This window comes from Archocentrus centrarchus, unplaced genomic scaffold (assembly GCF_007364275.1).
Source record: "Archocentrus centrarchus isolate MPI-CPG fArcCen1 unplaced genomic scaffold, fArcCen1 scaffold_30_ctg1, whole genome shotgun sequence".
Lineage (NCBI taxonomy): Eukaryota > Metazoa > Chordata > Actinopteri > Cichliformes > Cichlidae > Archocentrus > Archocentrus centrarchus.
The window spans coordinates 720304-748284 of record NW_022060259.1 but is presented as its reverse complement, the minus strand read 5'-3'; the positions used below and the strand labels follow the sequence as shown (position 1 = coordinate 748284).

General features: G+C 40.9%; 1 protein-coding gene across 1 annotated transcript in view; it reads left to right on the top strand.

Annotated features, from left to right (window-relative positions):
* pam (peptidylglycine alpha-amidating monooxygenase) overlaps positions 1 to 27981 on the top strand; it is a 41208-nt gene that overhangs the window by 10176 nt on the left and 3051 nt on the right. Inside the window, exons 4-25 of the mRNA XM_030723951.1 lie at positions 468 to 588; positions 3693 to 3750; positions 4226 to 4313; positions 5590 to 5681; positions 6104 to 6187; positions 9496 to 9544; positions 11882 to 11949; positions 12201 to 12281; positions 12365 to 12441; positions 15912 to 16015; positions 17530 to 17723; positions 17892 to 17942; positions 18506 to 18635; positions 19202 to 19318; positions 19427 to 19499; positions 19694 to 19904; positions 20640 to 20843; positions 21319 to 21434; positions 23677 to 23773; positions 24030 to 24080; positions 27534 to 27785; positions 27909 to 27968. Of these exons, the coding sequence (XP_030579811.1) occupies positions 468 to 588; positions 3693 to 3750; positions 4226 to 4313; positions 5590 to 5681; positions 6104 to 6187; positions 9496 to 9544; positions 11882 to 11949; positions 12201 to 12281; positions 12365 to 12441; positions 15912 to 16015; positions 17530 to 17723; positions 17892 to 17942; positions 18506 to 18635; positions 19202 to 19318; positions 19427 to 19499; positions 19694 to 19904; positions 20640 to 20843; positions 21319 to 21434; positions 23677 to 23773; positions 24030 to 24080; positions 27534 to 27785; positions 27909 to 27968 (2378 nt within the window). The remainder of the gene's footprint in view (positions 1 to 467; positions 589 to 3692; positions 3751 to 4225; positions 4314 to 5589; positions 5682 to 6103; positions 6188 to 9495; positions 9545 to 11881; positions 11950 to 12200; positions 12282 to 12364; positions 12442 to 15911; positions 16016 to 17529; positions 17724 to 17891; positions 17943 to 18505; positions 18636 to 19201; positions 19319 to 19426; positions 19500 to 19693; positions 19905 to 20639; positions 20844 to 21318; positions 21435 to 23676; positions 23774 to 24029; positions 24081 to 27533; positions 27786 to 27908; positions 27969 to 27981) is intronic.

Sequence of the window (27981 nt, the reverse complement as noted above, 5' to 3'; positions counted from 1 at the left end):
TAGTAGAAATATTATGGAGAAACGCCTATCCCAGCTGTCATAGGGCAAGAGGCAGGGTACATCCTGTATATAAGTTCCTGGGACACTTATAACTTTGACTGCATTACTGGAAATAGATTATTTTGATACACATTTATGTATTTTATAAAAATAAGTGTATCTCAAAAATGAATTTATGAACAAACTCAAAATAGATTTTTGAGGTTTGAAAGGCCTTTGGGGAACTCTTTCATTTCCAATTTTGAGGGATACAGCTATGACATTTCTGTATCTAGAAAAATATGCTTAAAAAAGTTATATATTTAAGTACTATGGATTTATTACCTTGGCTTGATATATATAGCAAGTTGAAATTCTACAAAAAATGGCACTACAGCATGTAAAAATGTAAAGATAAGCTCTGGTGGACTTGTTCTAAGGTAGGTTATAAAGGGTTAATAGGTAATTATGTGTCTGTATTCCTGAAGGTCTCAGGAAAATGCACTGAATCCCAGCGAATGTGTGTCCCGGACCAATCAGCAGCAGATCATAACAAACCCATACAACTTCTCTGTGGATCTACGCATGCCTGGTGTTCTCCCAACTGGGGTGAGTGTGTGTGGGTGTGTGTCTATAATCCATTTGCAGTTGTGGTCAGACGTTTACATGCACTCATCACGGGTACGAATGTAATTTTGGTCTTTTAATGATTTTTTTTGAACAGTTGTTTTTTCCAGGGTGGAATGATTATACAGCATACATTTTTAATGACTTTAACGACAAGTTTAAATTTCCATCCATTCTTATCCTGTTCAGGGTCGTGGGGGGAGCTGGAGCCTATCCCAGCTGACATAGGGCGAGAGGCAGGGTACACCCTGTACAGGTCGCCAGCCTTTCGCAGGGCGAACACACAAAGACAGACAACCATTCACACTCACATTCATACCTATGGGCAATTTAGAGTGACCAATTAACCTAACCCCACTAACTGCATGTTTATGGACTGTGGGAGGAAACCCACGTAGACATGGGGAGAACATGCAAACTCCACACAGCGAGAGGCCAAGGTGGAATTGAACCCAGGCCTTCTAGATGTTACTCCAGCTGTGAGGCAACAGTGCTAACCACCACGCCACTGTTTAAATTTATTTTGGATTTTCTCTAATCCACACTGTGTCAGGTTCTGGCCATGTATTTGACCACTCTTTTTGACAAATTGATGGAGTTCATTTAAATTGGTTGGCTTCCTGGCACAGGTTTTCAAGTGTAGTACACAAATATTCAATAGGGTTGAGATCATTCATTTGTTGGAATACACAACTGCGTCCAAGTTTCAACCATCTACCTGTTGATCTGAGGTGAAGTTAAATAATTTGGAGGTAGTCCTTCTTCTGCATTATTCCATCCACTTTGTGCAAAGTACCAGTACCACTGGCAGCAAAATGGCCCCAGTGCATGATGCTACCATCACCATGCTTGACAGTTTGTAAGGTGTTCTTAGGATCAAAAGCCTCACCTTTACCCCTCCAAACACTCAATTCAATTCAATTCAGTTCAGTTCATTTACATAACGCCAAATCACATCAAGGGTCAGCTGAAGGCATTTTATCTTGTAAGGTAAAGACCGAACAATAATACAGAGAAAGCCCCAACAATCAGACAACCCCCATGAACAAGCACTTGGCGACTGTGGGAAAGAAAAACTCCCTTTTAGCAGGAAGAAACCTCCATCAGAATCAAGCTCAGGGAAGGGCAGGCATCTTCAACAACCGGTTGGGGGTGAGGGGAAAAGGAGAGAAATAATGCTAGAGGGTCAAAGCACCAGCTCCTAATTGATAGAGCGGTACACCAGGACTCTAAGACCAGCCATACCTGTCATGATCACAGTCCATGCTGCTCCTCTGTCTAGGCCTCAACCCCCTAAGTCAGCTCATCGCAAAAAGCAGATACGAATATTGATTCAGGAGTGGAGTGACCGTCAGCCACCTCCTGTACTTGGACATCAACTGTACGCCAGGAGTGAGTGAGACATTAACTCAATGATCCATCTCACCAAGATCTACAGCGAGAACATCAGGATATAATTTGGACTGGATAAGTGTGACTAAATGGCTGCAAAGAGAGGGAAGGTGAGCCAGACTGAAGGGGTGGAGTTGCCAGAAGGCAGAATAGCAGATATATGAGACAGCTGCAAGTACCTGGGTATCACACAGGCATCACCACAATAAAGATTCACAAAAGTCAGCCACAGCCAAATACCTCCAGATGGGGTGTTGAGAAGCCAGCTGAATAGCAGGAATAAGATCAAAGTTATCAATACTACTTCCAGCTGGAACCCTACCAGTCATCAGATACCCAGCTGGAATAATAAACTGGCCACAGGAGGAGATGTCACTGATATCAAGACACAAACAATTCTCACAATGCACCCTGAGCAGCAGAAAGAGGGAGGGTGAAGATTAGTGAGTGTCAGAGCCACAACCCAAGATGTGCTGTTCCAAGAGTGCCTCAGGCAGCGGAGTATAGACGCTCTGATCATGGCAGTACAAGAGCAGGCCCTAAACACCAGATCCACAGAAGCAGAAGTCTACCACAGCCAACAGGACCCAAGTTGCAGACTATACAAAGGTGCCCTAGAGACTCCAACACATAGTAGCAGGATGTAAGATGCAAGCTGGGACAATGTACACTGAGAGGCACAGCCAAGTGGCTGGGATAGTGTACAGCAGGGCTCTTCAACTCCAGGCCTCGAGAGCCCCTGTCCTGCAGGTTTTAGATGTGCCTCTGCTTCAACACACCTGAGTCAAATACAGAAGTCATTAGCAGGACTCTGGAGAACCTGACTGCATACTGAGGAGGTAATTCAGCCATTTGATTCAGGTGTGTTGGATCAGGGACACATCTAAAACCTGCAGGACAGGGGCTCTCGAGGCCTGGCGGTGAAGAGCCCTGGTGTACAGGAATGCCTGTGCTGCATATGGAATAGAAGTCCCCAAATACCAATGGGAAACACCACCAGAGGTGGTTGAGAAGATCTGGGTGAAGGTCCAGTGGGACTTTGAGTTCCAGACAGACAAGCAACTGCTGGCAAACCAACAGGCAGAGTGTGGAGCACAAGACTGTAGTTGTGATAGATGTGGCAATCCCAGAGGATAGTAGAGGTGTAATGTTTCACCGCAGTTAACCAATAACTGCAGTATAGAAGCCGTGGTTCACTGAACCGTGAATGGATCACAAAATAAATTCTGTCTGTGTTTTTAACCCTCTGTACACCATAGCGGCTGATCTGCTGAAAGTCAGTAATTTGGGGATATTAAGAATTGGGAATAAATGAGCATGAAGTGATACTAATGTGATACGTAGATATACCTCTTTGTACATCAACCTCTTCAGAAGAGGATTATTTTGTCAGTTTTTTTTTCTGAAGAAAAACAGACAGACCTCTCAGGTGATATGTCGTAGACACTGATCAATTGATCATCAGTTGTTTTGTTTTTTTACTCAATTTTCATTTGTTTTCTAGTCAAATTTGGCTTTTATGTTCATTGAAAATCATTTTTTGTTATTCTTTACAAGGAATAAAGAACTTCTAAGTAATGTGTTTGTTTTGGTCATACAATCATTTTTCAATTTTCTTTTTTTTTTTTTTTAATTGAGCAATTGTTTCATATTCTCTGTGGTTCACTAATTAATTGCTTTCCTTCATATTTCAGTCGGATACTTACCTTTGTATGGCATTTCCTGTTCCAACTAGGCGAGATGCATATATTGGTGAGTTTATCTTTTTTAAAATTGTTTTGGATCACAAACCTGCAGTTGTTGGTAATTACAGACACCACTTTTGTAGCTGAACTGTAATAATTATAATGTAATAATAGTGGTATGACTTCAGTGAAGTACTAAATAGCTTGTTTATTACTTATTACTGTCAAATGCTTTTACCATGGTTACTTTCTTTGTAGCTATGCTGTGTACAGCATAGCTGTATATATCCCATCCCACTGAAAAGTTTTGGATTAATTGGCATGTTTTTAAACATTTTTCAGGGATCTAAGTCATTGCTAGATTCAGTTTAATAAGTGTTTGGTGATGATATTCCTCCAGTTCGCCAGTCTGACTGTAAGCAAGGATGACTTAATGCCGAATAACCAGCTTGTTTGTACACTGAATATAATGTGTTCTGTTCTGTGTGAACTTCACTGTCAGTTCGAAGTGGAAAATTTTAACCAGTGTTTTTTCTCTCCAGTGGACTTCATACCTCATGCCAGTATGGACACAGTCCATCACATGCTGTTGTTTGGCTGTCAGACCCCTGTCTCCACCAGCAGCTTCTGGTAATGTCCAACTTTAAATTAATGTTGTTATTCTTGTTAGTGTTGCAAAACATTTATAAAATAAGAAATTTGATTTGCTCTGCCCAGTTTCAGTGCTTTATCAGAAATAGCTGCATATATATTAAACACAAAAGCCAAATGCATAATTGGTAATGCATTTGGCTGATGGAGTATTGTCGTCACCCCGCTGAGCTGGAGGCTGGTTGGCCAACTTTCAGCTTTATGGATGCAATAATTCAAAAATGATGTAACCTTCGAATTTTCAAATTCATACCATAGATATAGCTACTAAAAATCTCAGTTGAGTTTGAATTTGGGCACCATGGTGGCACATATTTGGCACTGTTGTCTAACAACAAGAAGGTCCTGGGTTTCTGGTTTAGTTTGCATGTTCTCCAGGTACTCTAGCTTCCCCCCACAGTTCAAAGGCATGCAGTTAGTGGGGTTAGGTTAATTGGTGATTCTAAATTGCCCATAGGTGTGAATGTGAGTGTGAATGGTTGTCTGTCTCTCTGTGTTAGCACTGCGACAGGCTGGTGACCTGTCCAGGGTGTACCCTGCCTTTCATACCATGGCAGCTGGGATAGGCTCCAGCGATGCGTAATTGGGATAAGTAGAAGAAGATGGATGGATGGATGGATGGATGGATGGATGGATGGATGGATGGAGTTTGAATCTCAGTGACCTCTGGTCAAAATCAGAGGTCACGTTTTTCTGAAAATCTTGTGAACACAATAACTCGATAACAATTTCACCTTTTGACTCCAATTCCAGGTGTTATTTTCAAGTCTATATTGAGTTTCACTATTTTTGCCATCCTGTTCTTCAGCAGCAGTTATCCACAGTTTTCCTTACAAAAAAGTTAAAGTCTTAATCTCGACATTGATTAAAGGGGAATTATCAGAGACACCCATAGGATTCAAAGGGATAGGAATTTATGGGATAATCCCATAACAGCTAATATTGCTGATGTTCCAACTCTGCTCCCGACGAGCCAATCCAGAATATAAGCCTATGAATGAAATCATATTTTTGCACTTACGCATGCATAAAGTTGAGGTTCATGCCTATGATGAGCGCCGGGTAATCCGCTTCTGGTATTCCCTGATTGCATGTGTGTTAATCTTTTGTTGTGTAAATGCATGAATGTGCCTGTTCCACAGCAAATGGCTAAACTGGAGATAGTTGTGTTGTTCTATAACTGCCTCTGTGATTCACTATTTTGTGGTCATTCATAAACACAAAGTAGTACTTATAGTGCTGTTTCTACTTCCAGGGACTGTGGCAGTGTGCAAGGCACTTGTGAGGATGAAGCATCCATTATGTATGCCTGGGCTCGGAATGCACCACCTACTAAATTACCCAAAGGTACGTCAGGGCTAACTAACAGTTAGATCAGTGAATAATTGACTTTTTTTTTGTATTGAACCACACTTAGTATCACTCATATCACTGTCATGTGTCCAGGATTTGAGATCTTTGTTTGCCTTTGAGATTATTGCCTCTTGCTTTAAACTATGAAAGTGAATAGAGTTTTATTTGTGACACTTCCATTATTTAAAAAAGCATGTTTTTCCAAAGATGGTGTTCCCGATCACCACTGTCGCTTTGTTAGTAAGCAATATATGTTAAACTGAAAATAGTTGAATTGAAAATATATGAGGTGAAAGAAGAATCTGTATCATGAGTAACTTTTATGTTTAGTTAGTTTTTCTTTTGTTCCTTTACTGTTTATATTCATGTGGTCTTATTTCCATCGCCAACCACTGTTTGTCTTTGTATTTTATCAGATGTTGGCTTTAAAGTTGGAAGAAATTCAGGAATGTCCTACTTTGTACTGCAGATCCATTATGGAGATGTTAATGCTTTCAGAGGTGAGTCGTATTGAAAGATAATGGAAATGATTATGTAATCAAATTGGGCAAATTCAGTAAAGATCTGAAAATATCCAAAGTGTGTAAAAGTCATTTCAGATAAGAAGAGCTTTCACCCCTAAAATAAAATGTTGGGATCTTGTTGCAGTAATGACTTCCTCCACTGTAGCAGCATTGTTTTATTTCTCATAGTTCTAAAATTAGTTTTCTGCTGTTTTTCAACCACCCACACAGTTGCTGAGGTTTTCTACATCAAACTTTGTGGTGAATCTCTACCTCTTTTTCTGTGTTCCAAAGAACACAAAGAGGCTGAGATGACAAGAGTCTAAAGCTGGAATACAGTACTGTGCAAAAGTCTCGAGCCACCCTCCATTTCTTTACATTTTCATAGGAAAAGGGAATTTAAACCGTGGTGGGGGTTGTCCCCTCGGAGGTTAGCTACAGTGTGGAGGGGTTTCAGGTGAAACCACTGAAAGACCTTGCCCCACCCTATCATGTGACATATTACAGTACCCTAGATAAGGTGTGAATGGGGGGTGAGGCGCCTTGAAATGGATCTCAAGACTACATTGTAGGTGGCTGATGGCTGGTGTTGTAAGCCACCGCCTTTGTTCAACGATGGCCATAGATGGCCTCTTTTACCCGTCTTTCAAGCCGTCTGTCTTCCCGGTCTAAGATGTGAACATTTGCTTCAGGTTGTGTTAGTTTATTAATCCTCCTGGTTTTAACCAAGAATCTACAGACACTTGGCCAACCAAGTGATTTCTCAGAGATGCTAATCTTAAAGTGCCGCGTTAGCCTCCACCTATTCCACTTGCCTGTTTCATTAAAACAGATTTGATGTCTCCTCTGTATCATCAAGGCTTTCCTTCTTAATGTGCTGAAGGAGTTATTAAAATTCTTTTATACTGCACTCCATCTTCTCTATATCACATATTGTCATGGTGGTCAGTAAGAGAACACTTATATGTTACAATGATAAATCACAGAAGCTTCTCTATTTAATGACAGCTCTGTCCATGCAAACCACGGCTTCTAATTTATCTCCACATTGAAAGAGCTTGTCTAGCACGCTAATCTGTTTCCCATGAAAGACCAGAGGTTTATCCACAATGCGCATGTGCAAACAACCAGAAAAAGCTGCTCGCCTCTTAGCTTGACAAGCTCAAGTTATTTCTTATGACACACGTGTGAAATGGAGACACACTATAGTTTCCAGTGGGATCCTAGGGAGGTGTGCTTCCAGCGACAATAGCCAATTGTGGCCACAAGATGGCAGTGATATAAAGGATGGCTGCAAACATGCGAGAAACTTTGACAAAACACTGTTTTAGATAAAAAGAGAGATCGCTTTCACTTTGGTGCATTTTAATTCTTGTTGATTTTGCACTGCTTGGCTTGCTTGTCCTGACAAAATGCAGCTGTTGCACATCATGCCAGGATATACCGAGTTTTCAGCTAATAGTTCACCCTGTTGCTGCAAAAATGCTATTTTTCTGTGTTGTATATACAAAAAAAAAAATGCTAAAGAAATGGGAACACATTTTTCTTTTTTGCAGCAGGCTGCAGGTAATAATGTGCCTAAACATATAATTTAAAATTGTTTTTGCTGAGTTTTCTGTTATCTGTAGACACAATAATGGTCCATCCCTTGAGTTATGTGCTTTTTTTGTGTTTGAATGATTCATAGGTCAGTGTTAAGTGGCTTAGCCAACAACAACAAAAAAATTCTTGTGAAGGTTGTCAGGTACAAGTTGTAGACTGAAAATGAGTGAAAAAGCAGCCAGTGTCCACAGAGAAACTTCAAAAGACCTTAAGACAGCCTGGAGCACTGTTTCTCTAGACTACTTTCTTTTTTTCTTTCTTTTATGGCACAATAAATTTGTCAGACGAAAAGTTGCATAGTTTTGCTATTCTTTAATTTTCCTGACAGAATCTTCCTCAAGGGATTGACAAAATTTAATCTAATCTAAAAAGAGAGTCTGACAATGTCAAAGTCTTATGAAAACACATCTGTACTGGTGAGGCATACTCAGAGAATTTGACTTTACATCTGTTAATTTCTATATTCTGAGCTCACAAGAGTTAAATGGTGCCAGTAGTTTAGCCTTATGCTAACTGTAAGTGAAGGATCACTTCAGTTTCATGTTTATGGACACTATGAAGTATGTGTACATATCGGTGCTTTTCCGTGGGAGGGGCTTAGGACAGAGAGGGGAGAGCTGCAAAGGTCTTTTTTTCTCCCTGATTTTGCCTACTGCAGCTATACTGTTAACATCAAACACTGCATTTGGAGAGGAAGTGTTATTTTTTTGTTACTTTGACCTGACTGTTAGAGCCAGATGGAGCGGGTTGAGTGTTTGTGAAAATCCAGGATTTTCTCAATGTTTTTAAATGCTTCACCTCTTAACCTCTGACCTCCTAGCCCCTAGCCAACCCTAGCAAGGATTACTGTATGTTTAGTTCACTTCACCTCAAGCAAGCCTCAAGGCCTCAAGTTTGGCTCCTTGAAAGCAAAATATAAATAAATGAGGGGTGAGTTTTTGAATGCAGTCTGCACATAATGTTAGGTTTTGAAGGCATTTATTTTTTTTATACACATTGTGTAACAGTCATCTCAACAGTCATCTTTTGTGTGAAAATTTTATATTTGAAGCTAAATATATAGTGACTATTTTGAAATGCCTATCCCCCTGGGAAAAATCATTTTGAACCTTCACCACTTTTTTTGCTGTTATGTCCAATTTCACCTTACTGTAATTATTGATATTGCTAACATTAACACGGTTAATAGTTGTTTAACAAGATCAAGAGCACACTTGATCTTGTGATGGTAGTATTGTGTCCGGGTCTGAACCTTTACTGCGTCTGCTGAGGCTCTAATCAGTGTACTGCAGTTCCCTTGTTCCTTGACTTTGCATGATTCTTTAAAAAAGCTATAATTTTACTCCTTTGCATCTTTTTATTAGAGCTATGCATTGTAGCACTCCTTTCATCTTTCAAAAAAAAACATGGCACATTAGCACATTTTCTATGGCTACATGGTTGATCAATTTTATATAAGAGTCTGGACCATCTTAACTCTCAGTGCATTAGTGTTTGCTTTTGGGAACACAAAGAACAGCACTTCTTTGAACTTGTGAGGGGCATGGACAGGCTGGCTGTAAGGCAGGGAAACATGTGCACTTTCACCTGTACTTTGTTATGCATTCTTTCAGTAAGACCTGTCATGTCAGGCTTTTGTCATTTATGTAAATGTCAGCTTAACTGTATAAATATTATAGTCCTTGTTTATTTACCTGTTACAGATCATCATCGAGATTGCTCAGGACTTACCTTAAGAATGACATCCAGACCGTAAGTATTTAGTTAAATGAATGAACTTCTCAATTTAGTGCTGAAACAAAACAAGAAGTTGTGCCGCACACAACAAACCCCGGCATTCATACTGAGTAGTGACACCCTAAGTGATACTGTGCAATTAAGACTGTGCAAAACAAGAATTGTGCAGATGTTCAAAGAAGGCCCCTGGTCACAGTTTTAGTGCTGTCACAGCCTGTGAGAAGAAGCTGATGCTCGTGAACCAATTCCCACTTGATAGCATCTGGGAATCAAATCACACAAAAAACATAAAATCAGAGAAATAAGTGAGATTGTTTACTGTGAAAACCACGAACATGTTTAGTAATTTTCAAAAAATTATGTACAAATTTAGTAAACAAAGTTATATGCCTTGGGCGTTTTTGTACAACTATTGTTCGAACATGGTGTTCGTTATGGACAAACTGTGGTTTGCACAGAAGTCCAATAACAAAACACCATTCGGGTTCAGATCGGGCAGGCCGTTCCTCCCAATCACGCCCCTCCAGGTCTCACTGTCATTGCCCACATGAGCGTTGAAGTCTCCCAGCAAGACTATGGAGTCACCAGATGGAGCACTCTCCAGCACCCCACCCAGCGACTCCAAAAAGGGTGGGTACTCTGAACTGTCATTCAGCGCATAAGCGCAAACAACAGTCAGGACCCGTTCCCCAGCCCAAAGGCGCAGGGAAACTACCCTCTCGTCCACCGGTGAAAACTCCGACGTACAGGCAGCAAGCCGGGGGGATACAAGAATACCCACCCCAGCTCGCCGCCTCTCACTGAGGGCAACTCCAGACTGGAACAGAGTCCAGCCTTTCTCCAGGAGACTGGTTCCAGAGCCCAGGCCATGCATTGAGGTGAGCCCAACTATATCTAGCTGGTGTCTCTCAACCTCACGCACTAGCTCAGGCTCCTTCTCCACCAGAGAGGTGACGTTCCATGTCCCAATAGCCAGTTTCGATAGCCGGGGATCGGTCCGCCAGGGCCTCCGCCCTTGACCACCGTCCGACACACACTGCACCCGACCCCTACGACGCCTCCTGCGGGTGGTGGGCCTACAGGAGGGCGGGCCCATGTAACCTCTTCGGGCTGCGCCCGGCTGAGCACCATGGGCTAATGCCCGGCCACCAGACGCTCTCCCTCGAGCTCCCCCCCCAGGCCTGGCTCCAGGGTGGGGCCCCGGTAACCCTATCCCGGGCAGGGTAAACTGTTCCCTTGCTGTTACGAACATAGGGGTCTTCTGAACCGCTCTTTGTCTGGACCGTCACCCAGGACCAGTTTGCCATGGGAGACCCTACCAAGGGGACAAGCCCCCGGACAACATAGCTCCTGGGATCACTGGGACACACAAACCCCTCCACCACGATAAGGTGGTGATTCACGGAGGTGTCACAATAAGATGCCACACAAATTATTTGTCCACTCCAAAAAGTAGTTCCTGTCCACCACAGACAGAGGGACACATCACAGGCCTGACACTTCCCGGTTTGTGACTACTCTTGTTGTACACTTGGAGACAGCGTTTACATTTGAGTCTACCTTTGGTGGCTTTTTGGCAGCATCTTCCTTGTCCATGACTACACAACACACTAAACACACTACACTACATTGCTTGATGAGAAAACCTAACATCTCTCTAATCTCTCAAATGTCAAAGCTCAGTATCGCTGTTTCTCTTTCGCCACATCACTCCCACAACTTTCACCTGTTCCTCAGTAACCAAATGCCACATGTCGTCATATTTTCATTTCATTCATTCATTTCCACAATAGGAAAGGGGAGGTCATGATTTTTTTGGTTTTGTTTGTTTGCTCACAGGCGGCTTTTACCATTTCTTCCTGCAGTAAACGCACATTACTCATGAGGGCAATATGCAAAAAAAGCATGGCTGCATCCTGCTGCTACATCATCATAAATCAACAATGCCATTTGGATGTGATGGTGCATCTGTCGACTCCAGACGGCCAGAGATTTTTTTTTTTGTTTAAATTTTTCTGGATTTTGTTTGTTTGTTTTTTAACTTGACTCAATTATAGCAGAAATTTAATCAGGTGATCTAGGGGTCTCTGGCCATCTTTCATGCAAATTTGGTATGAATCGGACTGATAGTTTTGTCGCAGTTTTGCTAATAGCAAACAAACCCGCCAAAAACAAAGATACCCCAGTCCCCCTCTGGGGCGGGGTAATAAATTAGAGGAAATTCTAACAGTTGTTGCTTTGAGACTGTTGTATGTGTGTTTCCTCTAGAGAACACCCAAGAATATAAGCATTTCCACCCTCCTATCCTCTAACTATTCTTTTTTTCTTTTTCTTTTTTGAACCTCCAAAAAGGCAGCCATTCATTGCTGGCATATACTTGCTCATGTCTGTGGACACAGTTATCCTTCCAGGAAAAAGAGGTATGTTTAAGTCCACCTGCAGTACATCATGTATGGCAAAGTCAGATTTATCTGTTTATGTACTTTGTCTTCTTGGAAAAAAAAACAACTTAAATTTTCATTTGTAAGTATAAAATTGAATAAAAAAAATTAAAAGTAAAGCCAACAGTTTGAATCTATGTGGTCCACATACATACATGGAAGGATAGGATGGGAAGAAAAGAAGCTCTGCAGTGATGCCAGTCCTGATGTCCTTTGTTTTCTTTTGTTAGTTACAAATGCAGATGTCGCCTGTGATTATACTTCATATCCAATCTACCCATTTGCCTTCAGGACCCACACGCACCGGCTTGGTGAGAAAACAAAAGTATTTTCTGTCCTTTTCAGAGCAATTTTTGTCAGTATATGTTAGTATGGATTGGTTCTTCTTTCACAGGTAAAGTAGTCAGTGGCTATAGAATCCGAGATGGGAAGTGGACCCTGATTGGGAGACAGTCCCCTCAGCTGCCACAGGTAGGTTATCATATCAGAAGCCAATTTTTGGAAAACACGGCACTATGCAAAAGTCTTAAGCAACCTCTCGTTTCTTTTTGTTGTGTTTCCAAGGAGCCAGCCTTTTTTTTTTGTTGTTTGTTGAGCTACTTAACACTGACCTATGGATCATTCAAGCAAAGAAACAATTTTAAATAGTATCTTTAGGCACTTTGTTACTAGCTGCCTGCCAAAATTTGGTCCTATTTCTTTAGTTGAATCTATGAAAAATGCCAAAGGTAATAGATATAAACAGGCATACAGGCATAAATAGTACCAACAAAGTTATTCCCAAACAGCTATTAGCTGAAAACTTGGCATATCATCAGTTGGTGTGCCTTAGAAAATATGAAGAACCTGGACAAGTGGAGGACAAAAAACCAAGTGGTAGGCCTAAAATCTACAGCAACTAAACAGTATCTGAAAGTCCTGTACTTAAAGTCGAGCAGAGAATAGATGAAACCCTTCAGTTGACGCCTCATCAGAAATGGTCTGAATGGTAGGGTTGCTGTCAAGAAGTCATCCTTAATGAAGGGAAACGGGGAGACAAGGCTGAGGTTTGCCAAATTACACAAAAACTGGACAGAAACTCAGTGGCAAAATTTTAATTAGTCTTTGGCAGCAATCTCTTATAACATTAAAACCAAGGCAGCTGAAACTGATTAACACTGACCCTCTGCAACTTAACCAATTGGATCAATATCCCACACATTTGTACAAAAGAATACAGTAAAATGTTATTTGGCAGAAATTGCTCATAGCATTAATATCAAAGCAGATGTCGTTCCTGGAATCTGCTGGAGCCACTTCCCCAGTTTGGTGGTCACTGCCCCGAGTGTTTTCCATTACCACGTGGACCACTGTTGCCTTCACCTTCTACAGCCTTTCCAGCTCATCTCTCAGCCCTTGGTATTTGTTAAACTTCTTCCTGATGTTGCTATTACTCTGTACCTGTCGCTACGGCCACTATCACTACGACCTTCTTCCTCTGCTTGTCCACTGGGACTTCCTGGCCATAATCAGCATGGCTGTTCCTGTATACTATACCAGCCACTTGGTTATGGTGTTCCATGTATGCCCTACCTGCTAGCATCTTGCACCCTGCTGTTATATGCTGCATTGTCTCAGGGGCATCTCTGTGTAGCCTGCACCTGGGGTCTTGCCTGGTGTGGTAAACCCCAGTTTTTATCGATCTTATGCTTAGAGCTAATTACGTGGAATTAAAAATAATTCAGCCGTAGTAAAAATAATTGCGGCGTAATTAAAAATAATTACGGCGTAATTCCACATAACTAGAATTTACAGGATAGTTCCGGCCTAAGGGCGGGCCTTAAAAGAAAGCGTTACCAGCGGATCTTTGTTGTTTTATCCAGGATAGTGGTTCAGACACTCACTAATCCTTGGGCTCCTTATTTCTTCTTAGCATACAGTCTCAGGGTGCTGGTTTTGGGGTGAAACCCTCCGTGCATGGTAAGGAGCTTTCTTGTCTTGATGTCAGTGGCTTCTCTCTCCTCCTTTGGCCAGCTTATTATCTCAGCAGGGTATACAGCCAGCAGGGTGTAACAGTTGCTTGCCCAGATTTTGTACTTCCCATTCAGCTAACAGGACTTGTCGTACTCTCTGGAGATATTTGGCGGTTGCAACTTTTGTAGCAGCCTCTTTGTGGTTCCCATTTGCCTGTGGGATTCCAGGGTACTGATAGCTGTCCTTAACGTCTGCAATGTTGCCTTCTGGTAATGCAGTCACCTCACTGGTGTGGATCAGTGATGTCTCGTTCGCATACAGCATGATGTCATCCATACTGAGGAGGTGGCTAATGTTTGTGCCATTCCATAGTCAGGATCTGTAGCCAGTTTAGGTAATGATCTGGTTGATGGGGTTCAGAAGAGCAGTGGGGACAGAGTATCTCCTTGGTAAATCCTCCATTTGATAGTGACTCATGCAATGTGTTGTTTTTCACATCCCTGTTGTATTCCTAATGAAGGCTCTTAAAGTCCTGTTGATTTTATACAGTTCTAGGCATTCCAGGATCCATGTGTGAGGCACTGAGTCATAGACTTTCTTGTAATCAATCATCTTGGATGGTTCAATGGAGAACATCTGGTTTATTCACCTGGTTTCTATAGCTCTGATACACCTCTTCAATCGGTTAGCCAAGGCTGTGAGTTTTTGCTTGGCAGTTTCTAAAGCCTCAGGTATGGACAACTTGTACTTCTAAGGCACTCCTTTTTTCATCACTGATTGCTGGCTAACTTCCCTTTGTCTTGTCTTGATCTTAGCTTCTAGTCTTTTTCTTCATGGAGGGTGCTGCTCCTTGTGCCTGTCGTTCATCTTATATCCAAGCATCTCAAGGATCACTGTTACTGGGGTATAGATCAGGTGTTTGGTGTCAGTGATGGCTGCAGTAGGGATTGTCCGTAGTCTTGCCAATCGGTTGTTGAGGCTCCAGGTTTTCAGCTTAGCCGTGATCTTATCTTTCAGGTCAGCTACTCCTGCATTCAATGTACCAGGTGTTCTTTGGTCTTGGTACCCAGTCTTGGAGTGTGGGGATATTCCCCCCTGGCCCGATGTCCTGGATCCCCCTTGCTGTACCATTTGCTTTGTGTCTCATCAATCTCTAGTTATGATAGTAGTTGCTTCTTCGGGATTTTGGAACACTGAGCTACTACTTGCCTGGCCTCATGTGGAGAGAACATGCAGGCCAGCTCCTGGAGCTTGAAGGAATCATCCTGGAGGATGAGCATGGGGACCACTGACTGGCCTCCCATGCTCGCCTGACCTAAATCCAATAGATCACCTCTGGGACATTATGTTTCGGTTTATGCGGCACCACCAGATTTTGCCCCAGACTGTCCAGGAATTCAGTGATACCCTTGTCCAAATCTGGGAGGAGATCTCCCAGGACACCATCTGTCATTACATTAGGAATATGCCCCGACATTGTCAGGCATCCATACGAACAGAGGGGCCATACAAACTACTGTACCATTTTGAGTTTCAGCAATGAAATTTCAGCCAAATGGACTAGCTTGCTGCATTTGTTCACTTTGATTTTTCAGGGTGTCTTCAAATCTGTACGTTGATCATTTTCATTTTCAGCAAACAATTTGTTCATAACACATTACCCGGTCCATATGAGTATAGATATCCAGCAAGATTTTTTTCCCTATTGAGATCTGATGTGCTTTCAAAGTGTTCTTTAATTTTTTTTGAGCATTGTAAATTTTATCAATTTTAATAAGCCAATCAGCTCTCAGTGTAGGTTTGTAAACCTCATACATTTCTAATTACAGTTTTCCCAATGTCTTTCCAGATCTTTGATCTGATTAGATGTATATTGTAACCAATACACCCTCATTCAACCAAGAATGAGGTTCAATGAGGATGATTTTTTTTTGTCAAGTGCAATTTTGTTTTCTTTTTGCTCACCACTCAGTGATTTTTCCCTCTAGGCTTTCTATCCTGCTAACAAGCAGGTGAATATAAAGTACGGAGACGCCATTGCTGCCAGATGTGTGTTTACTGGTGAAGGCAGAACCTCCAAAACTTATATTGGGTGAGTTCTTCAGCATAATGCAGCCTCCTTGAAAAGTAAATGATTACTGGAACTTATAGGCATGGATCTTATGGAGGATGGACACTGTATTTCTCCATACAGCATACACTAAAGGCAGGAAGAAAGCTTTAGGCAGGTATTAAGATATAAAACATCACTGTGCTAACAATGTATTGGTCTTCATTTAAAACATGTCTCATACTAAAATCTGCCCTGACTTTCCACAAAAGAATCTATCAAGAATGTGGGTTTGCATGTATGTATATGGCCACAGACACCTGCTAGTAATTGCATGTCTCTTATTGAAATGAATCAAGGATCAATAATTTTATGCTAATTTCTTAACATGGACTAAAGCTCTTTTAAGTTCAAGTCAGCATTGATTAATATATGCAGCCATCTTGATCATCTTTGTATTCACATATTAATTTTGCTTTCATTTGAAACTTTTGTCCTTACAAATGATGAGAGATTTAAAAAATTCCGAAGTTTCCAAGGAGCAGTTTAATAGAGGAAGAATGCTTTTGTATATTTATAATGCATGTTCATCAGTTACCTTTTAAGCTTTAAAAATTAAATGAGTGGTAATCCAAATGTAATTATATTATAAGAATGAATAGATTATTTTTGTAGGGATTATTGTAGGGTCTTTACCTTACAGTATGTGTCTTGAGGCAGCAGTTGTTGTGATTTGGCACTATATAAATAGATTAGAATTGAGTTGAATTGAACTGGGTAGTTTAGATGAACAATCTGAGTGTGGGTCTAATCCATTGAGCCAGTAATGGTAGGTTCTCACCATTTTGGTGCTTTACACATTTTACAAGTGCTGTAAACACTTGACTTAGTTTGTCCATCAAGTAACCTTGCTATTTGACCTGACAAATTTTCAATTTACCAACATTTTACGCATACATTTGTCAACCAGGCTACACTATTGCCGCGTTTCCATTAGTACCTACTCAGTGCGGGTCGACTCGACTCGGCAGGACTTGCCACGGTTTTGTTTTGTTTCCATTATAATTGAGGACCGCCTCAGTGTGGGTGGAGTCGTTATAGCAACACAGGCAGAAGTCTCGTAATATGTATGCGACTCAAAGTGTGTTAGCTTTTGTCTATACTGCTGTGTTACACGATGGTACCCATGAGCAGCCATTAGCTCAGAGACATCATGATAAACTTTCTCATTTTGCGCCTCATCTCCCACCAAGCACAGAAATGTCTGCACCTCCTCATGCGACCGCGGTGTTGGTTTGCGTGACTCCAGTTTCTTGCTGTCGGGTTTTAAAAATGGCGCGGTTGATTCTGGTGAAGGAGTCGCTCTCATGACTCCACTAGTGACGACACTCCCTGGCCAATTAGTGGCATGTTGTTCTTCGACATCATATTTTCAGATCGCCTCAATTTAGTGTTACACTTATAACATCAAACGTCACTATTTACACAAACATTTGCCTTTTTACATATACAGTGAATGAGACATTAAAACCAAGGATCTGTCTTTTTGTCTGCAGTGGTACCTCTGATGATGAAATGTGCAACTTCTATATAATGTATTACATGGACAGCAAACATGCTATCCCTTACATGAACTGCATGGAGATGGGTTCTAAAGAGCTGTTTGAACATATTCCAGCTGAGGCAAATGTGCCCATTAAAGTCTCTCCAGGCCATATGAATTCTATGATGCATATGGGACAATCAACAGGTACAACATCAAATATTGTTTATATTACCTATCTCTAATCCAGATTTTCACTTTAGCATTTGTTTTCTGTTACTCACTTTTCACAGTTCTCTCCATCTGTGCTTGCTTGCCTTTTAAAAATGTAGTCTTCATAACTAGCATTTTTAATGTCTTTTTTGTCCCCTGAAGATGATCAAGATCATATGGTGAATACAAAGAAAGCAGAGGCTATGGATCAGGGTAAGTTCAAGGACAATGAGCTGAACAAAGTAAGTTAGTCCATGAGAATAAAAATGTAACATATGAAATGTTGCTCCTCCCAAATAACACAATAAAATAATGTGTTTAAAAAAGCAAAACAAAATGTCCCTTGACAAATAACAAGCAGTAAAATCACGAGAAGTCAAAAAATACAGACATTATGTGGCTCAGAGGTAGAGCAGGTCATCTGCTGATCGCAAAATTGGTGGTTCAATACCTGGCAGCACCAGCCTGCATGTCAAAGTATCCTTAGGCAAGATACTGAACCCCAAGACTAAACCCTGAATCACTAGAAAGTTAACATTAATTGTCATAGATATAGATGTAGAGAACAGATTTAACTTTTAGTTAGAGGGGATTGTAGATCTAACCAAGTCTGATTTTTAGTTTTTGGGAAATCTCTGCCCTTCTTCTCTGTGTATGCATCCTTTGTATGCTAGCTATGCTGTTCAATTCTGTGTGTGTGTGTGTGTGTGTGTGTGTGTGTGTGTGTGTGTGTGTGTGTGTGTGTGTGTGTGTGTGTGTTTCTTTTCTGGTTGTAGACTACCATTTGGAGCAAGTCTCAGCTTGGCCACAGAGTTCTCTTCAGCTGGGACAGGTATCAGGACTTGCCCTTGATTCAGATTCTAATGTGGTCATTTTCCACAGAGGTGACCACCACTGGGGGACAGAGTAAGTTGGTTTCACTTATGTTATATCCATTCTTCTGTTAACGGCTTCTTCAAACTTAAAAATCCTTATGTACTCTAATGCAGGCTGTTTACTTCACTTTTTTTTACATGACATAACTGGCAAAGAACACAGATCTAATATTAACAGTTAAAAATTTCTATTAAATGTATAACCAATATAAAAATGAGTTTAAATCCTGCTGGTTAAAAACCCCCCACAGTGATAGTTTAGCAAAGCACTGACTCCCTCCCTCAGGCAGCCTCGAACAGTCTAAAACTGAGAAATGGAAAACAGAAGAAAAGGAAAATGAGCCACTGATTTTACTACTTGAACCCACTGTAGGATAAGAGGAGGGGATAGAGGAGGAATGTGTGAGAAAATACAAAAAGATGCATAACAGTAGTCAGTTATAATCACTGTAATGTGGCATGGATGACAATTCGGTGACTTCAGAAAAACACTTTTTTTCCCAACATTTTATGTAAAAAAAAAAAAAAAAGACCACACATTTCCCCTATGGAAGCACAAAACAGCATCAGTGTTGTTTTTCTTTTTTTTTTCTGCAGCTCTTTCAACAACCAGGCAAGATACCAGCAGAGGTCCATAGGACCTATTCAGCAGTCCACCATTTTAGTTGTGGATCCAACCAAAGGCAGTATCCTGAAGGCTTCTGGCAGAAACATGTAAGTGATGCAGTGGGTGTTTCTTTTCTGCTGAAGTATAAGGCTGACAATCAGGCATTTCAATCAGTCATAACTGTTTTATGATGATGGATTTCTCTGATGTTGCAGGTTTTACTTGCCTCATGGAATAACAACAGACAATGAGAATAATTACTGGGTGACTGACGTGGCCCTTCATCAGGTAAGCTGCAGTTGGTGTGCATCATTAATGAGTATGTTTACAGAATGTACCAATTTCCTAAAATATTTATTCATAGATGCCAATAATTACAAAATGCAGACACATCTACTGTTAAGTGTGTAAAGCACATAAAGTTAAGCTTAGTTACATTGACTGTAGGACATTCAAGATACTTCCCTTTGTACACTCATCAGGTGTTAAAAGTAAGCAACGATGGCAAAGACAGAACCTTGCTGGCTCTGGGAGAGGCTTTTATACCAGGAAGTGACAACAGCCATTTCTGCCAGCCCACTGATGTGGCAGTTGACACTGAAACTGGGAACGTCTTCGTCTCTGATGGCTACTGTAATGCCAGGATACTGAAGTTCTCTGCTGACGGCAAATACCTGTCTGAGTGGGGTGCAGGTATCTGACCACACACACACACACACACACACACACACACACACACACACACACACACACACACACACACACACACACACACAAAAGCTGGGACCTTCGAGGATCCCGTTGTCACCCCAGGTACATCTTAAAGGATTCTTTAGGTTAGACTTGGGAGGTTCATTAATCCTCTGAGGTTAAGGAAATTAAGGTTAGAAGAAGAGTAGTCAGAGGCATCAGTCACCAAGTAACATGACTTAAAATATAATTTCTGTATAATTCTGTATTAAGTATAATTAGATTATTTTACATAAAAAAACAACAGGATTCTCCTTACATTGTTAGCACAACAATAATTCTGTAATATATCTTAGGGGCGGGTTCTTTTTGCATAGAATATTTTACATTGTGATATTAACAAGTTTAGCTTATAAATCTGAGTAATTCTGTGTAACTGTACTCAGATGGGGCCTTGCATTTTTACAGGGATTGTAAATAATTTGACTTGTGTTAGCTGTGCAATGCATAACATGCATCAATTTTAAATGCAAAGCTGCATTTGCAAACATCGCTGTTTTCTGATTTATTTAATGAATTAACTGAATTAAATCCAGAAAGTTTAGAGATCACTGCTGCCACTGTGCTACTGGACACAGTTTAGATGTTAGATGTTAGATTCAACTCATTGTCACTGTGTGCACAAGGTACACAATGTGTGTGATTGTTTACATTTTATATTAATTTTTCTGACTATAGGCTCATCAGACAGGAGAAGGCGGATACCTTTTCAGATTCCACACAGTCTGGTGTTATTACCTGACAAAAAGGAAGTTTGTGTGGCAGACAGAGAGAATGGACGTATCCAGTGCTTTATAGCAGAAACTGGAGAGTTTGTCAAGGAAATTAAGAAAGATGAATTCGGAGGGGAGGTGTTTGCTATCACCTACAGCCCTGTTGGAGGTGAGTTGACTTACTGAGTGGGCTGGTAGTGGTCCTCATATCATGTCCTCTTGCTCCTGGTTTCTTGTTGCTTACTGCAGAGCTGAGAGCTATTGTAACATTCTCTTTTGTTGTCTGTCATGTAACACTGGTAGTTTTCTACTTTTTGTGTCCTAATGAAAAATTTAGAAACTTTCCTCATCAACTGTATCATGTTTAAGACCAGTCATCCTTTATTGTTACATCACAATGACATCCTCTGGCAAAAAGATGCAGGATCCAGTGTTTGTAAGCTTATATATACTAGGAACTAATAGCCAGGATGTCCTAGCTTTAAGAACTGTTATTATTCAAGGATTCTCCTTCTATTTTGCATCTATAACTGTGTGTGTGTGTGTGTGTGTGTGTGTGTGTGTGTGTGTGTGTGTGTGTGTGTGTGTGTGTGTGTGTGTGTGTGTGTGTGTGTGTGTGTGTGTGTGTGTGTGTGTGTGAGAAGATGGCCTGATCTTTGCAGTAAATGGGGAATCGCTATATCACTCTGTTCCACTCAGAGGTTTTGTAATAGATTATTCATCCAAGGATATTTTGGACACTTTCAGCCCTAATAAAAAGGTAAGCACGCTTTTTAATACGTAAATCAAAGGTTCTGAGAACAGTCCATTTAAATCAGGTCAAAAGCTTAACCTGATTTAAATGTATTCAATCTCACACCCACAATTATGTGTACCTCTGGTGCATCTGCTGCTACCATTTTGCCCCCTTGTATGTGTGCCTCTGGTTCTTCTCTCCCTGTGATCCTTCAACTTGATTTTAATTTTTGTTGAAAGTGAAGGTAGTTGTGGGAAGTTGTAGCATAGATTGGATTTTCAGTGCACTCTGAGCTACCAAGACATGTTTAATACGAGTCTGTGATACGGTTTTGGTAAATCATCTAAGATGTTTACTTAATAGATTAGACAGCACATGGAGTGGTACTTTACTCTCACTGAGGATTTATGCTTCAGTGAGAAATCTATGCTGTAACCTATGTCATAACCACAAAACCCTCTGAACCCTACACCATCATTTACGGTGTATCCTGACATGCACCTCCCTTGAAATGTCACTGCATGTTGGGTCGATGCAGCCCGCCATGATTGTGATTAGCCTGTTCACTACCATTGATTCCTCCTGTGTAGGTTACGTCGTGGCTCTGCAAAGACTGAGGACAGAAGTCTAAATCACGCCTTACTCACCACTCAGCTCTTTTTACACTACAAGACACATTACCCATGCATATACATTCATGTAGCACTTTACGTATTTTATGCCTTTAAGCATGCTCTAATTATCATACACATTCCCACTAATGGAGGCATTGGTGGAGCCCGGGATCAGACTACCAGCCTTCCAGTTAGTAGGCGACTTGCTGTACCTCATCAGTCTCCACCGTAGAGAGAAATTCCAAAAGTAAGCAGAGGTCAAAAGTTGAGTCCAGGGCCGAATTCCAGAAAGCATGTTCAATAAACTCTTAGTTGATTAACTCTGAGATTGGCAACGCTGAGTTTCCAGTTCCAGAAAAGCTGATCAGAGTTAGTTCAATCAACTCTTGAGTATGTTCATCCTGAACATACGGTGTGGGTACAGAACGAAAGCCATCATCAACGGAGCTCCTATAACACAATTCACTATGGCAGCAGGTAAATAAGGAGCAGAGCCTTAATTTTTAATCCACTGGACCAAGGAATGTGTATGTGCCAATATGTGCCAAATGACCATGGTTTTTATCTTTAAAAAAAACAGGAAGGAAGGAAAGAATCATTCATCATGCACAGAATAGGTGTTTTGCTATAAAATATATATTTTTTTATTGTTTCCGTGGTCATCATTTATTCAAATGTTCATTAGATGAAGCTGGAATCCTAATTTTATTTTTTATCTAATTATTCAGCTGTAACCTGACAGGGACAATATGTAGGAGACAGAAACTGAAGATAAAATATGAAGAAACAGATCAGACCATTTACTAATGGACCTGTGATATTAATTACCCAGATAGCAGCAGACTCTGGAGCAGTGCCACTTTCAAGTCAATTTTTTATTAAATAAAAATATTTTTTTAAATAAATAAACAGTTTTTGCAACCGTTTTTGACCAGTTCATTTTTTGAATAATGTTCAGTAAACATTTGTGCTGATGGGCTATACCACCCCATTTCAATTTAAGGATATTATTATTTCTGCCATTACTGGATAAAAAAAAATGCATAATGAAAATACTCATGAAATACTCTGCTTAATGTTCCCCAGCGTAAGCATTTATTATTTGATTTAATATCCACTTGTAGGGACTGTCTAAGCTTTTATAGAGGTGTCTACATGTTAGTCAGCTAAATTCTAGATATTTCAGTGCAACTTTAGAAAGATGAGCCATTTTGAATAAGAAATACAGATCATGTTGGGACAAAATACTATAAACAGATCCACAGCGTATTCAGACCGAGTGATCTGGAAAATGACCAGATCTGAATTGGATCCATCCTGCTGTGGAACCAAACCATTATGGAGCCAGTGATACCTTTGTGTGGCTCTCTTTTTCCTATCTTTGTCAACCCACTGAGACTGATTCAGGTGATTTTTAGTGGAAAACTTGTCGTGGTTCAAACTTTGATTTTCAAGACTTAACTTTTCAAAATGTTGTTTGACATTGTTTAAAGAGTGAAGGGGAGAAGTCTGGGGCCCAGGCTGGAAGGTGTCCAAACTTACATACATTCTGAGACACACAATCATGTACCATACTAAGAAGATTATGATTAATTGGTGGGTCATTTTGTTGTCTAGACTTGAAGTGATTTGTATTCCTCTTTTATTCACAGGAGTTCAAAATGCCTCATGATATAGTTGAAACCAGGGATGGCAGTGTTTTTGTTGGGGATGCCGGCAGTAAATCAGTCTTCAAGTTTACAAATGAAAGTAAGTTCATCTTCATCAAATTAGTTGCAAACTATTAATTGATGTAATAAAAACCATCATAATGTAATGTATGAGTGTTGAGTCAAATTGTAATTCACTGTTTTTTGGGGGGTTTTTTTTCCCAAAGTATTTGTGGGAATAGAACAGCCTTAAATTATGGGTTTTCCTTGTCATGGCTTTGCAGATGAACAGTGTTATTATCTTGTATACATCATTGATTTTATTTTATTTTTCATAACTGTGTTTAATTTTCAAGAATTCCATCATTCTGTCAAGAAAGGTGGAATTGAAGTTCAAGAGTTGGAAGGTGAGTCATAATGTACCTCCTGCTGCCAGGTATCCAACCTTAGAACCCCCAAGGGATGTTCACACAGGCAGCGATTCGCAGCAGTGAGTCACTGAATTGGTGACTTCTAGTTGTGACTGACAGATTAAATGCTGGCAACACAAAGTGGTGGGTTCCAAATTAAATTTTTCCTAACTTTGAGGCAACCACTTGAACCGACTCCCAATGAAATCGAAGGAGAACATTGTTTGAAATACACTGTACTGCCAAAAGTATTCACTCACCCATCCAAATTATTGAATTCAAGTGTTTTCGTCTCTTCCATGGGCACAGGTGTATAAAATCAAGCACCTAGGCATTCAGACTGCTTCTACAAGCATTTGTGAAAGAATGGGTGGCTCTCAGGAGCTCAGTAAATTCCAGCATGGTATTGTGATAGGTTCCCACCTGTGCAGACATTTCCTCGCTACTAAATATTCCTCAGTCAACTGTTAGTGGTATTATAACAACGTGGAATTGATTGGGAATGCAGGTCATGTAAATGACAGAGCGAGGCCAGTGGATGCTGAGGCGCATAGTAAACAGAGGTCACCAACTTTCTGCAGAGTCAATCACTACAGACCGACAACAGTGCATAGAGGTCTTTATGGAATGGGTTTACATAGTAAAGCAGCTGCATCCAAGCCTTACATCACCAAGTCCAATGCAAAGTATCAGATGCAGTGGTATGAAGCATGCCACCACTGGATTCTAGAGCAATGGAGATGTGTTCTTTGGAGTGATGAATCATGCTTCTCCATCTGGCAATCTGAAGTCTGGGTATGGCAGTTGCCAGGAGACTGGTGCTTGTCTGACTGCATTGTGCAAATTAAAGTTTGTGCAAAGTTTTGTGGAGGGGAGATTATGGTGTGAGCGTTGTTTTTGGCCTGCAGAGTCCTGACCTTAAACCGAGGACATCTTTGGTATGAATGAGAGCAGAGACTGCAAACTAGGCCTTCTCGTTAGTATCTGACCTCACAAATGTGCTTTAGGAATAATTGTCGATTGCGATAAACACATTATGAACCAAAAAATCCAGTAAACACACTCCTTAACCTTGTGGAAAGTCTTCCCAGAAGATTTGAAGCTGTTATAGCTGCAAAGGGTGGGCCAACATCATATTAAAGCCTATGGATTAAGAATGGGATGTCACTCAAGTTCATATGCATGTGAAGGCAAATGAGCGAATACCTTTGGCAATATAATGTATCACAGGGTGGTAAATATATTAGAGGGTTACCTGGGGAACTGGAAGCTGGAATGTCTGTTAGTGACCAGCTGCCAGCAACAAAGCAATGTGCAATGAGTGAATCACTCCTTGTGTGGACAGCCCTTAGCACTCCATTAATCATTCCATTCATAATACTCCCTGACCAAACAGAATTTTATCAAAGGTAGACAATCAGCCAATAATACACAAATTTAATAGACTACTATTCCATTAACAAGTTAGAAATCAGTTAGATGCAGAGAAATCATTTGACCAGGTAAACTGGAAGTTTCTACTAGCAGATTTACACAGATTTGGATTTGGTTCTTCCTTCATCGACTGTCATCTCTCCAAATGCATATGTTAGGACAAACAATCGTACTTCCCAAAGCTTCAGTCTGTAGAGGGGCACTAAGCAGAGCTGCCCACTCTCCTCCTCGCTTTTTGTCATTCACATTCAGCCACTGACAGCAGCAATCTGACAAAATGTAGATATGAAAGGAATTCAAATTGAAAATATAGACCATGAGATAAGCTTATGTGCTGATAAAGTATTACTTTTCTTGGGAACTCACAAGCCTTTCTCCTGAAGACAAATGGTAAATGGTAAATGGACTAGCTCTTATATAGCGCTTTTCTACTCAGTCAGAGCACTCAAAGCGCTTATACAACATGTTTACATTTACCCATGCACTCACATTCATACAAGCACTTCCATGTTTAAACTAAGCTAAGTGCTTTTAATTAACTATCATTCACACACATTCATACTCCGACAGGACGGTCGGAGAGCAACTTGGGGTTAAGTATCTTGCCCAAGGATACATTGGCATGTAGCCTGGAGTAGCCAGGAATCGAACCGCTGACCTTCCGATCAGTAGGTGACCTGCTCTACCTACTGAGCTACAGCCACCCCAAATCACATATATATCAGATTACTCCATCAACAGGAATAAATCAATAGTTCTGCCTCTGAATTATAATTTTCAGAACACCACTAATCCACTGCAGTCAGGCAACATTAGATATTTAGGTATAATTTTTCTGCCAAGTTCTCAGACTTGTGTACAGTTGAATCACACTCATCTAGTGAAAACAGTAGAGGATGATCTCACACATTGGAATACTTTATCTATATCATTCACGGGGAGAGCTGCCACAATTAAAATGATGATTCTGCCTAAAATCAATCTCACTGACCCCTAACAAACCCTCTGTTACTTGGTTTAAGTCACTAGATTCAAACATCTCAAAATTTTTATGGAAAAACAAACCATCACGAATGAGGTTAAAAACTGCAACTACAAATATGTTTAAACACTTTCAAAATTACTAAAGGCCCCAACTTTCAACTTATACAATACAAAACTCTCCAGAGAACTCACTATACAGGACAAAGGATGCTCCCAACATATGCACCCACTGGACAGGCAGCTATACTGAGAACTGTATGCATGCTATATGGTCTTGTAGTCCTGTTCAGAAGTTCTGGCAGAGGATATGTGAAGACCTATCCATGGTTTAGTTGCCCAAACTGTGCATTTTAGGTGATGTAAGTGAATTACCTATGAAAGCAAATACATCACATATAGTTCTTACCACCTCACCACCACCATTGCTAAGAAAACTATCCTCATGAATTAGAAATCAAAAAATTATTTGTGTCTTACTAAAGTAAGACAGTAGTAATTTACTTCTAGATTACATTTGTCTGGCGAGATCAATTGCATCACTTATTGGGGGTGGTCAGCTGTAGTCTTGTCTCTCCATATGCCTAGCAGGTGGCTGGAGTGGACCAGGGGACTGTGGGTGTCTGACGGCTTCATGGGGCTGGGTTGCTGTGGCTGCTGTTTTGTGGTGTCTGTGTTTGCCCTGGTTGCTGGTTGTGGGAGCATGGATGGGTTTTGCCTTGCAGTCTTGGGGTGTAGGAACCAGGATGCTTGGAGTGGGTGCTGGCCCTGGGCCGGGTGGCTAGCTTCCTCTGCAGGGGGTCCAGGTCCAGGGTCTGCGGCCCTGGTGACCAGGGTCACCTGTTTCTCGACATGTGTTACATAGGCCACTGTGGGTGGGGCCATTCATGTGACTTTGCTCGCTGTGCTGCATGGTGACCGTGGGTATGTGTTCTGTGTGTGTGTGTGTGTTTGGTGGGGGCTTGGACAGATGTTGTTTTACAGAACTGGGGGGAAAAAAGAACCATGTTAATCAGAATATTTATCTCACTGTAGAAATGGAGACTGTTGTCCAAACTAAGGTGAAGCAAGACCAGAACGCATCAAAGTCAAAGACGGCCATCCAAGAGAAGCAAACTGTGGTCCAAAAACCTCAACCGCAGGTGGAGGCAGACAAAGAAATGAAGAAGAGTCCAACAAAGCCCAACAAAGGGGATCGTGTACTCCCAGTCATCATCACCACCCTGCTGCTCGTCCCTCTGGTTGTTGTGATCTCCATAGGAGTCTTCATTTCCTGGAGGAAAAACAGTATGTATGACAATAACCATGGGAGTGTTCAGAAAATCAAAGCCCATCTGCTCTGTGTGCTCTCTTGTCTATTGTTACTACTAATGCATAGTATTTAAACCTACTACTTTTGAATATTTGCAGATCGAAGTGAGGTCAAAGCTGAACCCAGCTCGATGAGAGGCATTTTTGGAAAAATAAGAGGTATGTTCCTTAC